The sequence below is a fragment of the Ammospiza nelsoni genome, chromosome 7 (assembly GCF_027579445.1).
Source record: "Ammospiza nelsoni isolate bAmmNel1 chromosome 7, bAmmNel1.pri, whole genome shotgun sequence".
In the NCBI taxonomy this organism is placed as follows: domain Eukaryota; kingdom Metazoa; phylum Chordata; class Aves; order Passeriformes; family Passerellidae; genus Ammospiza; species Ammospiza nelsoni.
The window spans coordinates 30,634,072-30,647,864 of NC_080639.1; the positions used below are offsets into that span (position 1 = coordinate 30,634,072).

Sequence of the window (13,793 nt, forward strand, 5' to 3'; positions counted from 1 at the left end):
TTGGTTGAAACCCTTTTTTTTTCTAAGAACTAATTTTAATTTTTTTTTTAATTAAGTCAAAACCCAAGAAACCTCTGTATCAGAACCAGTATTTGCAAACTTACAGGTTTCTCATTTTGATTGTTTTGTTAGCTAGTTTTGGTTTCTGGGTTTTTTTCTTTACTTTCAGGAAATACTTGTTCAGACAATATGCACTGCCCTGAATTCATCTTCAGTTCCCCTTATTTCTCCTCACAAAGAAACCCTGCAACAATACTTTCGGAGCAGGGAGTAACTATTTTTATTTCTTTTAACTTTTGCCTTACATCTTCCCTCTGATATTTTTTCCTAGGTTTCTCTGAAAAAACCTAAAAATTTCAAATGCATTGAAAAGTTAGTTCTGCTTTTATAGAAGTTCACTATTATTTACTAGAGATCACCCTGAACAACAGAGATCTCTCCCCTTAGTATTTACTATGAAATCTTTTGGACTGACATAGAGGTCAGGGATTGTCTTGGCAGCATCTGTCAAGACCCTCTTTGTTCTGTGTACTGCACTGCACTGATTTTTGGGATATGAACCATTTATGTCTTGTTTCCAGAAATATGCAGACTATTGCTATTTTCTGAAGTAGTTTTATTCTTACCAATTATATTATGAACTGCTGAATTACCAACAACTAATTGTTAAAGTTTAAAACTTTAAATTAATATATTTTATTATTTAAAATGTTGACAGAGATTGTATTTTCCATTTAGAGGAATGTTTGTATTTTCCATTTCCAATAGAGAAATTTATCCACATCCTTCTTCAAATGGGAATACAGTACTTGAATATAAGGTTCCAGTATTTATAGAGACTAGAATAGAAAATATCTGTATCACACACACATGTGCTCCTAGTCAGATCACTAATGCCCAGAGTTTCAACTTCCTTAATTCCAAGCAATTTCTAAATCTCTCTCTTTGTAAGCCTATGTCCTATTTCGAATTATTAATTCTTACCTCTCCATGTGGCTTCTCAGCCAATCCCTTTCTCAGATGAAATTATTCCAATTTATTCTCTCCTAAATCAAATTATCTCCTCAGATCTCTCAGCTTCCATCAGTTCTTTTTCTACAGGCTCACAACCCCAGCATTCTACATCTCTTCTTTCACTTGACTTAGAGAACTTTACAATTTCTTGCTTATTAATAAGCACCATAAAATTTTGCACTTTTTTCAACATCCCTTGTAAGTTATAAACACCTATCATATCATTCCCTCTCATCCTGCCTATAAGCAAATCCTCCCCTCTGGCTTATTTCTTCACTTTCAAACTCCAGGTTCATTCTTCATGTTCTCTTTATTTGTGAGGCACCCTCAAAACTACAGTGCCTTACTCCCAACAAGCCTGTTCAGACTTCCTGAATCAAATTCCAATCCTTGCCTTCCACTTTCAGGATGCTGAGGCAGGACATTTAGACTTCACTGCTCTTGTTTGATACATGGGAATCTTCCATTCCTGAAGACTACTACTTAGTCCTTTCTACTTACTGTTTTCTTTCCCTTTGCTCCACTATTCTGCTTTGTGTTTTTTTTTAAATTGCACCTTCAAACAACTCTCCTTACATTGTTTCAAAGCTTGCTTTCATACTACCTTAGATTTATTTTAGAGAATGGAGTGGCTGTTTAGGTTGAAAATTATCTTGAGCCTGAAAACAAGAGAGCTGAGTCCTGTTCTGGCCTTAACAGCCCTCTAAGGAGCCATCCTGCAATCCCAGGAAATGCACAACTCTTCATTAACACACTTACCTGCAGCCTTACACTCATTTCTGTAAGTGAATGCACACTGAGTTCCTCAACATTTTCCTACTCAAGCTGACTACTTGCTGGCAGCTACCTATCACCTTTTGGAGGCTTAAACAGGGGCCTGTGGATTTTAGGTGGATTACAGTCACCAGCTATTTTGGAGACTTTCAGGGCACACACAAATGCACTGCTGGCCAAGCCTTTACAGGGAGAAGAATTTGGGGACACTGCCCTGGAGTTAACTCAGCACAGTACAGAAAATCATATTTTTCAGTAGAATTCCAGAACACTCTGAAAGTAAGATTAAGAAAACCTTTGTGAAACTGACACCATATTTAATTTTGGCTTTAATCTTCATATGGAAGATAATTTTAGGAAAATATTAAAAATTAATATGAAGATAGGCTTTCAATACTAATTTCATCCTAGCAGAAACCTAAAACTTCAGATGCCTTCCCCAATTTTGTTGTACTTTTCAGACAGGATCTATTGCAAATGGAGGAGAACATTAATAATGGCCTTTTGATAATGCAGGGAGAATCCAGGGCACATTTTTCTGAAATGTCTTGGTCATTGGGAAAGAATCAGATGTATTAAAAACCCTCAAAATTTAAAAATACAATACAACAATTAACGCATTTTTTATGAAAACAGCTCATGTGTTGTGTCTATGTTTGCAATCTATTAAAACCAAGCAATAGAACTACTCATCCAGTGTAGTACAAATATTATGTGTATGAAGGCTGTAACAATTATAAAGCCAGGCATTTTAAAGTCTAAACAGACAAAAAACAAATTATAAAATACTAAAGAAGGCTATAAAAAAGCAGCATGACTGAATAAGAAGGCACTTGAATAGTTAGCCCCAATGGTGCTTTATTTTTTTAATGTAATCTTAGTTTTTGTGTTTAAAATGGAAAGTAGGGTGGCATACACAATTAGGACACATGAACACATGAGTGGGTAAGGCATATAGAAACATCTCTAAGCAAAAAGTAAGCAGACATATTTGAAAGAAAAAAAAACCAGAACATTCAGCATCTTCTCTAACCTCGTATATGGAAAATATTTGCATACCAGTGACTTTTCCCTCTCTTACAACTAAAATAGCAATTTTCTGTATCATTAGGGACAAGTTTAGCAGCAGGATTCCAGCACTGCTGCCCTCCTCTACACACAATTATAAGCAAATTTTGTATTAATGCAATGTCTGCTTTTAGATGCAACTGTTTAATTATTTACACAGACTAAGGCTGTTCATTGATTGCTTCCTAACTCCCTCACAACACTTCCTTTGAAGGAGTGGTTCAGAGAATTAAAGTCAAATCAGACTGGAAATAGCTGAGGCACCTGTAAATTGGGGACTTGTAACAGGCACAAAATGGGGCTTCTACCTGTTACTACTCTCTTTCATTGGTTTAAAATAAACTAGAAAATTTGATGAAAATCTTTAAAAGAGTAAGAGCTTTCCTGTTCCACATCAGCATTTTGAACACTGTCCAAAAGCTGGTGCTAAAAGTGGTCATTCATGGAGATAAAAATGCAAAATAAAAAAGTATTGAATAAAGTTAAGAAACATTTTTTTAAAGGGTATGAATAATACAAATTTTATTTTCATCAAAGTAAAACACAGACCCACTGCTCACCTTCTCATTAGAGAATCAAGTTGAAAATTTAGTTTTTCTGGATGGATTTAGTTATGCAGCCCTGAACAAAGAGCAACTACACAAACAGCTGAGGGCCAGTGGTGAACACTGTCACATAGAGGTGAAAGCACAGACAGGTATGCAGAGTGCCAGTTAGCTATACTATAACTGGGTGAAGCCAAAAATTAAACTCTAGTTTAATCTTGTTAACTAAACAGCCTTCAGGAAAAATTCTGCCACTCCTGGAAGCTGGGTTTTAAATGTTTTCTCCTAATCATTACTAGCTGTCACCTAGGAAAACATCCATGATTCAACATTTTAAATACAATTTAAACCATCTTCTATTTTCTGAGAAACAACCAAACTATAGCTCAGGATGCTGAAGAAAGGAGGAAGCACAGTTATCTAAAAAAAGTCAGATATGGTTAATTAGTTAAATGGTACCTTTTTCTCTGCTAAACAAAGACTAGCATATGTAAGAGCTGGCATAAAAACCTACAATCCCACCACATCCACCCCCCTCCCTCCAAAACTTACAATCAACACAGATTTCTCACTAGGGCAAGAAGCTAAATTTTAAAAGATAATTAAATCAATTTATAAAATATTTGCAGTCAAGTGTTAATTAACAATATTGCCCAGACTCTCATTTTCAAAGCCACGTACAGGGAATAATCCTCATTTGAAAAAAAAAAAAAGAAAAATCTTCTAAAAAATGTGAAGACTGCACTCAAATTTTTGCCTTTTTGAGGGGGGCTGGAGGGCAGATAGATGGAAGAGACTGAATGAGCATTCTTTTCAAGAATAAGTATCTACACAAAGTGGAGGCAGCATGGTTCACCAATTCAGAGCCAGAGGAAAGACTAGGAGCAGAACAAAGACACTGGACAGAAGAATGGAAGACTCTTCTGTGGCTGACTGGCTGAAGGAAACCTACTTAGTCTGGACTCACGGCAACCTAGGATACAAAAATCCCATAAACAACAGGGCATTTGTGCATGTAACTCCCTGTACACTGCTCTGAAAATTCATTTTGCAGAGTTTTTTCTCCCTCTCAACCCTTACACATGCACACACTGCACTGCATGTTAGTAGCTTTCATATCCATTTAAATGCTACAGCCAAGAAACACTGTGCACATTCACCAGCTCTGCTTTTCTGAAAAAGAGGCTGAGAAATTGGCATCTAGTCCAAAAGGGACCATATTACAAAATATTTAAAGAGGGATTGAAAGGCCATGCACCAAAATGCCAAAAACCCAATGAAACCAAACCTGTTAAAGAATGTGGTTCTGTGTGGTGCAACAAGGTAAAAAAAATAAACATATATAAACTTTAACTTGCTTTAGTTTAAAGCTTCGGGCCTTATTTGACCTATACTGCATATTCTTAAACTAAGACTCTTCTTTTTAGAACAGTTCTGAATTAAACCTAAAAGAAGAAAAAAAAAGTGAAAAGAAAAGCTGATACTAATACCTTTGGGGTTAGGCATTTTGGCCATTTTAGTCCTGGCACTTTTCCATCAAATTCAAATACAAACAAACAGACAAACAAACAAATAAATCTATGGAAATGTAATTTGCAAGTCCCCCTTGTCTGAATTAACTTGATACAACAAAAGACAGAACTGCTTAACGAACTTTGACTTTTATGAATGTACAAACTTCAGGATTTGCTGCTCTGGGGTTATTTATAGAAAACTACTTTCAGATCCGCTTACTGGACTTCATACTCATTTTACAGCCAAAGGAAAGTGGAACAACTTGAAAACACAAAACTAATTTCTTTTAAAAAGCTTTATAACTTTGTAACATGTTTTAAATTAAAACAAACTACGACAGGGTTTTTGGCTGCATATTTATTACCAGAAACCTTGCCTGAGTGGGGAAACAGTTTTTAAGCACGCCAGTAAAGATACTCAAGGCACTATACTCACCAGTATGAATCTTCTCATGCCTCTGTAGCAGGTACTTCTGTATGAAACGCATGTCGCACTGACTGCACTGAAATGGTTTTTCACCTTGAACAATATAATTCCACATCCATAAGTTAATAACTACACACTGTTGTTTTCTGATAACTATTTTTGAGGAATATTAAAATGTCTATTAAAAACACCAGCAACTGAGCGAATTCCAAAAATACCCTGACACCAAAAAACATTTGCCTTACTAGGTACATGAACTGCAGAGCTCTCTCCATGATCCTAAGAGTCACATTAAGACTAGCACGGAAGAGTGATCTGGAATGGCTGTAATTTCCTCAAGTGCAAGATCAATCAGGATGCTGGCATAGACTGCATTCAGGATACTGGCAAGCTATTATAACAGTAAGTACCTTTTTCACTTCTCCAAACAGAGATGCCTCATCAGGCAAATAAGCAGCCGCAGCACATTTTACAAAGGGGTCAATTTTTGGCACTTAGGCTACAAGTCAACCCATTACTTTCTGATAAAGGAAGAAAAGAAACCTTGTAAACAGTTAGCTCTTCAGTTTATTAAATATATGTTGATTTTTTTTTCTGATATTCTTTTGACACTTTGGTGCATGGAATCTCTAAGCTTAGATGCCAAGTTAGCTACACTCTTAAAACTGAAATTCGCATAGAGCTGAAAACATTTTTAACATAAGTAAACAACTCTTTATATAGTAGAAAAGACAAATTTGAAGTCAAGCAGTACCTGTATGAATGAAGACATGTCTCTGTAAATGGTAGTTGGTTCTAAAGGCAGCATTGCAATGCTCACAAACATGAGATTTGTGGGTTTTCAGACCAAGTGATCCATCCTCATTTATTGTAAGGATCTATTTTAAAAAGAGTAAAATTTGTTCTCACACTACCCTCTAAAGATGTCTTATTAACTACAAAAAAAAAACATTAATTTTTTCGATGCAGAAAATGTAAATATTTCAGGTAAAACAATGCTAATTTCTACAAAACTATGCGTTAAGCTTCTAATACACATTTCCAATTGCAGTCCAATCCAACTCGTGTCTCGTTGTGCAGTAAGAGATATTTCAACAGGACAGAGACAAAGGCAGCTCATGGAAAATCAGCTTAGAGCTTCCCTAGGCACAGCTGAGTCACTTTATACACTACTGTTTATTTTGTCCGTCTGTTGGAAAGGATGTAAAGTAATCAAACCACTCCTGGGCACTAAACCATGGACAATCGTATTTTAAAGAAAAAGTGAATGGTTAAATTCTTTATATCAAATCACAACTCTAAATGTTTGCTAAAAGTCATTAAAGCTTAGCCAGAATAGTCATATATATTATCTACATCTATATAAAACCAGTAGTCTCAAAGGTAAAATTGTATTTAAAAAAACAAAATCCCAAAGCCAAACAACCAAGAGAACAGTATTATTCTTCTTCCCTTTCAGGTTTTTCACTCAATAAAGTATTGCTCACTTAATATACACATTAAAGCATCTCCTTGATGACTTCAACTTGCCATATTCAATTGCTTTGCTGTCAAACAAAGCCGCTATTTTCATATAAAATTTTAAAAACTTAAATTTTAAAATTGCACCACATCTACTTAATTCAATAAAGCTAATCACAGGTTTTCTCTAATTCGTCAAAAAGAATAAAAATAGAAAACTAAACCAAAACCCAAAATCTCTACTATCTCTGGCAAGAGAATAAGCAAATCAGTAAACAAATTACATTTATAAAATCTTGCTTAACTGCAAACACAACTATAAAGAAGAGCTTAAGGAACCTTAAATAATACAGTTTAGTCCCTTGTTATTAAAAAAAAATAAAAGTATGCTGGGAAAACACATCTGCAGTTTGATTAGCTACAGCATTTTAGGTTTTATGATAATGACGGTGATGAGAAAGAGAGAGTCAATAACTGAAACAGTATCTCTGAAATAGCAGCAAATACTGTAGGATCTACTTAATTTTTAATTCTCCTGTGTCAAAACAAGGGTGAAAGTCTCAGACTAACAAATTCTTGTGCATTCACTCTGAAGGACAAGCACATTCATACGTTTGTAAGATTGATGTGTTACAGCTCCAGTCACAGAGAGAGACAACTGTAAAGACTCTGTTCTGTAACATTACTCAGCTGATGAAGCCAACTGCGTCTTTAAAACAAATTTAAATACGTGTTATGAAATGCTTTTCATATATTATATTGAAATTTTAAAATAATTGTGCAGAAAATACACTTAATTTCATGGTTATCCTAAACCTGGGCTCTTCTACTTAATCTACCACCTGTTAAATGATGAGAGTTAGCTTTGTCAGAGCAGCTTCCCTAACCAAAGCAACAAAAAAGCTTGTGCGTGTGAGTGTGTGCGCGTGCGTGTGTGTCCGTGTGTGCACGTGTGTGTGTCTGCGTGGCAGAGGGAACAGGACACAGGAGCCATGACCCCTGATGGCTTCCTCCTTACCTGACCACTGCATTGATAGAAAACAGAATTTAGAACGTTTCAGAATGTTAACTGACTTCCATCTCTCAGAGTTCCAGCTGCTTGTTTGGATGGAAAATCAACCCCACTACTCTGGAAATACTGAAACTGCAGTAGGTTCTCACCTAGGTCAGTCCTTCAGCTTTTTTCTACTCTGCCTTTCTACTCTGACAGGTCTGAAAAAGGGGAAGAGAGACTGAAAAAGAACCTGTTTAACAATTCTCCTGATCATTTTTCAATCTTTTGTCATCTCAAAAGACTAATCCTGGCAGACTGGGAGATAAAAAGGAAGCATGCAAGTACATGTCTGTAGAAAGAGGGGCACACGCCTCTTCTACCTTGCCATGTTTCCATGGAAGTGATCTCTGGATGTACTCAACCTAGATCTCCTTTTTCTCTCAAAGTGAGAAGTGAGAAAAAAATGCACAGCATTTGGAACTTGCTTCCACACCCAATCTGAAGCAATTTCTCAGCTTTCCAAGAATACTACAGGTGCAACCTTATTTGACAGTGCTTTGAGGAGGACTGGAAGGTCCTGCTCCCAGGGCAACAAAAAGGAGGTTTGGGAGATTTTCTTTGTATTATAGTGAGTTTTCATTTAATGTACAAACAGTCTGGGTTGATTTCTGAGTATGCTTATTTTAATGCTGCTGTGTGATAACATATAACTGATTTACTTCTATCAGAGCAGCCTGCATATGTTCTATTTTAAGTCTGAAGATTAATACTGATTTGGGGAATTACTAGAAGATGTAACACTGCTACCTCATGAGGTGAAATGATTCTAGTTTTATCTGAAGTGCTTCTCAACAGAAGAAAACTGTTTTCAGACATACAGGGATACATAGTCCTCATGAATGGATCTACAAAACAAATGTTTAAGTAACAACCCAGCAGCTAGGGTAAGAACCTTTTGATATAAATAAATACATATATGAAGATGATTATGACCACAGGAATTTTCCCTACCAGTAAATTATTTTATATATATTAGTAAGCTTTTTAGAATTTTCAAAACTACCATTTTAGTTTTCTTTTTAAAAACTTTTCACTACTATGCATGAAGCATATAGAATTATCAGGCTCACAGAAAAGCACAACTATTATTAGATAGATACAGAGTAATGATTTATAAATGGTCTACAAAGCTACTGACTCATAATTTAAAAAAAATATTTGGAGAGAGAACTGCCTGGAGAGACAGATGTTATAATATGTCAAGAGTTCATGTTGCTAAAAGGAGTTCAAAGAAAAACACTGTTATATCAGTTTTGTTTTGGGTCTCTGGTGAACTTCAGAACTGCATCTTTACTGAGCAAACAAACAATTTCCAGCCTAACTAGTTCAAATGCTAATGAAATTAGTCATAGTCAACCAAATCTTCAGGTCCTTTTAATCTTGGTTTTGCCAAATCAATGTCTTACTTTTGCTGGTGAACGCTGTTTTCTTTTCTTCTTTTTCTGCAAATCTACTGGCTCTCGTATTTGTTTTTTGTCTCGTTTCTGTTGTTCAGATGCATCAGTAAAGGTAATTTCTTGCTTTACACTGATCTGTTAAGATACCAAGTGCCAGTTTCAGGTAAGGTTCTCACTACAGAAAAGCAATTTTTCAATTTTAGAAGATGACAAACTGCTGAAACAGAAAACCTTTTCCTAAGGGAATTATCTTCTGGCTTCACTCTTTCAGAAATTTAAGTGAAAGAATTAATATGTATCTTAAATAAAAAGGGCACAGTTCATTTCCTCAGTAACATTTTGATGTATCCTTTCATTCATCTCCCAAGGTCTTTTTTCCTGACCTGTGGTGATTTTGAGATCAGTTCATATATTAAAATCACTTCCATCTATAAAACCATTCAGTTTTTCATACCTATTTTACTTTAGTCCGTGCTGCTGTCAATATAAGATTTAACGGAATAGTTTATTATATATTTAATACAGAAGTATTTTTAAGAGAAAAAAAAAAAAAACAAGACCAGTTCCAATGAAGTTTTTGAAAAAAAAAATTTTTAAATCTCAATCTAATGTGAACTTTAATGAAGACCATGATACTCTCACATTTTTCTAACACCTGAGCCACCTGATCTACAGCTAACAGAGTAGTGTTTTAACAGTGCTGTGTTTCTGAAGATTATTCTTCATGTGTAAGGCTCTCTACTTTTATGGTCCTGGTGACTGTTCTTTATGTTTGAAGGGTAACAGTGATGGTGTGCTGCATTACAGACAGATGCTCTGTTTTCCAAAGGAAGTCATCTCTATGCTCTCTGGGAAAGCCAAGGTATGCCTTCTATGAGATTCCGTGGAGGGGCATATTTATGGTCATGTATGAAGTGTCACAGTCCAACCTGCAGTGTGAATGCAATTGCTAAGCGTCCACATGCCTTAAAAACATACAAGATGCTTCCTATAGCAAAAGCAACTAAACAGTACTATGAACAGCATAAACATAATGCACCTTCTAATAACACTATTTATTCCGCTTTGCAGTAACCCCTGAACATTAAATATCCTTAAAGGAGCACATTTTAACACTTTAGTTCTATGGTAACAGCCTGCTTATAAAATATTTATAAAACAGATACTTAAAAATTATACTTAATTGGCAAAATTTATCCACAGCCAGAGGCAAATGACAAATATTTTGATAATTAAAATCCAAACAAGCAATTAATAGATTCTTGCCAGAGTAGGATTAGACTACCAGATCAAGCTTCCTAGTAATCTCTCCAATATTTCACAAAGAAATTGCTTACAGGGACATTAACAGCATACTGCAGCCCTTGAGGAAGTCTATCTTGTGCATCCATTTCATCATCATTTTTTACCGTCTCCTCATGGACCATGAGTTCATCATGTGAAATCATCTCTTGCTGTCGAAGTTCACTTTCCTGTAACACTTCATCTGTTGCAAGAATTTCTTGGTGCGGCATAGTCCGATCTTGAAGCACTGCCTCTTGCCGTTCTCGCGATACTCCAGACTGGTCAGATACTGCACCCATCCCTACCATAGCCCTGGATGACTGCATCTGGTCTATGCCACCACATTTAAGAAATAATCCTCCCAGCTTGTCTTCAATGTTCATTCTTAAGTGCAATTACCTACAAAGAAAGTTTTAATAGTAAACATCTACAATTGGTGCACTCGCTTAAAATTTTTTACTTAAAAACATTTTATAAGAACTCAAGTCAGTACTCAACAAACACACATGCAGTCCTAAAATTGATACTGAGTAAGAACCAAGAGTTGGATATCTTCAAGGAATGTCAAAAGACCCTCCTTTTGCACATCTGTGGGCACATAACTGAACACTTTCCAATAAAAGGTTTCAAATCATGCTCCTGACTTCTGGCAAAAGTATGGTAATTAAATGATGGCTAATTCCTCCTTCTCATTCTTTAGAAAACTTTTAATTTTTTTGGTATGCCCTCTTTGCTCTGTTCTCTTTTTCCATTTTCATTTTGACTGTCTTGTACAAACACCTCTTTCATACTGGTCCTGTTCTCCCTACTCCTTGTCCTTCCACTGCTGTTACCCCAGGGCATTGTTGCTCCTGGAATATCTTAATATCCACAAGTGAGAGAAAACTGGACTGCATCCAAAGCAGCAGCTGAGGGAGGTGATTCTGCACCTCCACTCCACTGTCCTGTGACCCCACCAGCAGTGTTACATCCAGCTCTGGGACCACAACATAAAAAGGACATGGATATGCTGGAGCAAGTCCAGGGGAGGAAAGGAAAATTATCAAAGGGCTAGAACATCTCTGCTATGCCAAGAGGATGAGAGAAAAAGAAGGCTCTGGGGAGACCTGATTGCAGCCTTTCATTACTTAAAAGGGAGCTTTTAAGGTGAAGAAGGAGCTTTTTAGCAGAGCCTGTTTCAACAGGACAACAGGTAATGGTTTTGAACACAGAGATGGTCAATTTAGACTAAATATAAGGAAGAATATTGTTACAATGAGGGTGCTGAAACACTGGCACAAGGTGCCCAGAGAGGTGGTGTATACCCCCTCCAGGAAAACATTCAAGGCCAGGTTGGATGGGGCTGAGCAAACTGATCTAAGTGAAGATGTCCCTGCTCATTGCTGGGGGTTGGACTGGATGGCCTTTAAAGCCTCTTCCAACCCAAACTATTCTGTGATTCTATGAAAATGCAACTTTGTAGCTAAAGCTATACATCAAATAAAGACTATAGAGAGGTCAAAGTTGTTCATCAAAGACATTCACAGTGAGCAGGAGTGTTAGTGAGGAAATATAAATTCCAGACATGAAAAGCAATACAATTCACAATATTCCAACAAGTATCATGACATTATTAGTTTTTAGCACAGAGCAGGAGGCTTTTGTGAAGCTGGAAGTGGCAGCGCCTTCTCATTCTACTAATCAATATATATGCAAGATAGTTCTAGGACTCCTCCTCGGCACACTGGATGTGCAGTCAGAGCAGTCAGTCTCCTTCACCCTATTCCCCAGGCCCATAATCCCTACTACCCACTCCTCAGTGCTCCTTGAGACAGACACACCAACAGACAGACAGACAGACAGACATCCTTCCTCCATCCCTCTATGTTCCCAGAGCCACAGAGCAGAGGCAATACACAGAGGCCACAGCAGACACAGGGGTGGGAGCAGAGGCACAGGGCAGCTGGACAGCACACAGCAGGCCCAGCCACAGCACCACGTGGGACCTTGGGCAGCACCACAACAGCAGCAGCACCCTTGATTTTGATGCACTCAGAGTGAGGATACAGGTGTGATGTGGGTACATTGCAGCACCCTTGATTTTGATGCACTCAGAGTGAGGATACAGGTGTGATGTGGGTACATTGCTACACACCAGCTTCAAATTCCAACCCCCTGAGAGTGCAGCATGGAGACAGGATCCATCTCCTTTCAAGGCTCAAGTCACAGGCTTTGCTGCCTTCCCTGCAGCTCACAATGACTATTCATAACCAAAGAAATCAAGTCTGTCTACAGGTTATGTCCACAGAAACCGGGTCTCTGCCTAAAACCAGCAGGGCCATCACAGCAGAATTGCACCACAACAGCCCCCTGCCAGTCCAACAGGCTGCCAACATGCAAAAACACTCCATCAAACAAATGTACATCAAGTGTCTAAATTTCCATATTCAGTTTCATCCATTTGATCACTTTCTAAATAATTTTCTTCTCCGGGGAATATATTTTGAAAACTCTCAGTGTATCTAAACATTTGTGAAGTTTCCTTTATATCAAACTACATCGAGTTTACAAAATAAACAGTGGTTTCTTTTTGGGTGAGATCCTAGATTACTTGGTAGGAATGGAACCACCAGCTGAAAGAGCTGAAAACTCTCACAAGTTTCTCCTGCATTGTCCTTTGTTTCAAATATTACTATTGGTTCTTAAGATTCTGAAAGTAAAATTAACGCAACTTCTTAAAAAAAAAAAAAAAAAACAAAAAAACAAAACAACCTCACCACAGACCACAACAAATAAAGTAAAAAAGCCAATTCACACATCCTGGTGGCAAGTCATGTTTTATAACTCAAAAGTGAAAGAACTTTAGTCCCTACTCTGTACCATGAGAGGTTCTAAACTTCCGAATACATCATAGAAAGGCTGACAGCCAGTATGGTCTGACCTCTCTCAGTTTCAAATACTTAACAAGCACACCAAAGGAAGAGGCTTTTCAGGCAAATACTTTTTTTATTATTTTTAGTAAGCCTTGCTCTGCTGGAAATCAGGAGGACAAAGTCACCAAGCTACATGTCTTTATATATGACAGTGTCATCAATCTTTTTAGCATTCTTCCTTCCTACATAACAAGTCCATTTTAGGGACTAAAACCACTCATGACAGGAGAAGAACATGGAAAAATTCTGTTCAGCACATTTATGTTTGTGATTTGTCCCTTTTTGTTCTCCTGCAATTCTAACACAAGTTTGAAATAATGCTTTCAATTTTCTCAGTATCTGT

At 36.9% G+C, this 13,793-nt stretch overlaps 1 protein-coding gene across 1 annotated transcript in view; it reads right to left on the bottom strand.

The window, feature by feature from the left end:
* The window catches only part of ZNF148 (zinc finger protein 148), a 39,126-nt gene that overhangs the window by 7,520 nt on the left and 17,813 nt on the right, over positions 1–13,793 (bottom strand). Inside the window, exons 2-5 of the mRNA XM_059475829.1 lie at positions 10,592–10,937; positions 9,264–9,389; positions 6,097–6,220; positions 5,352–5,435 (exon numbers count right to left, since the gene is read on the bottom strand). Of these exons, the coding sequence (XP_059331812.1) occupies positions 5,352–5,435; positions 6,097–6,220; positions 9,264–9,389; positions 10,592–10,921 (664 nt within the window). The 5' untranslated portion in view covers positions 10,922–10,937. The remainder of the gene's footprint in view (positions 1–5,351; positions 5,436–6,096; positions 6,221–9,263; positions 9,390–10,591; positions 10,938–13,793) is intronic.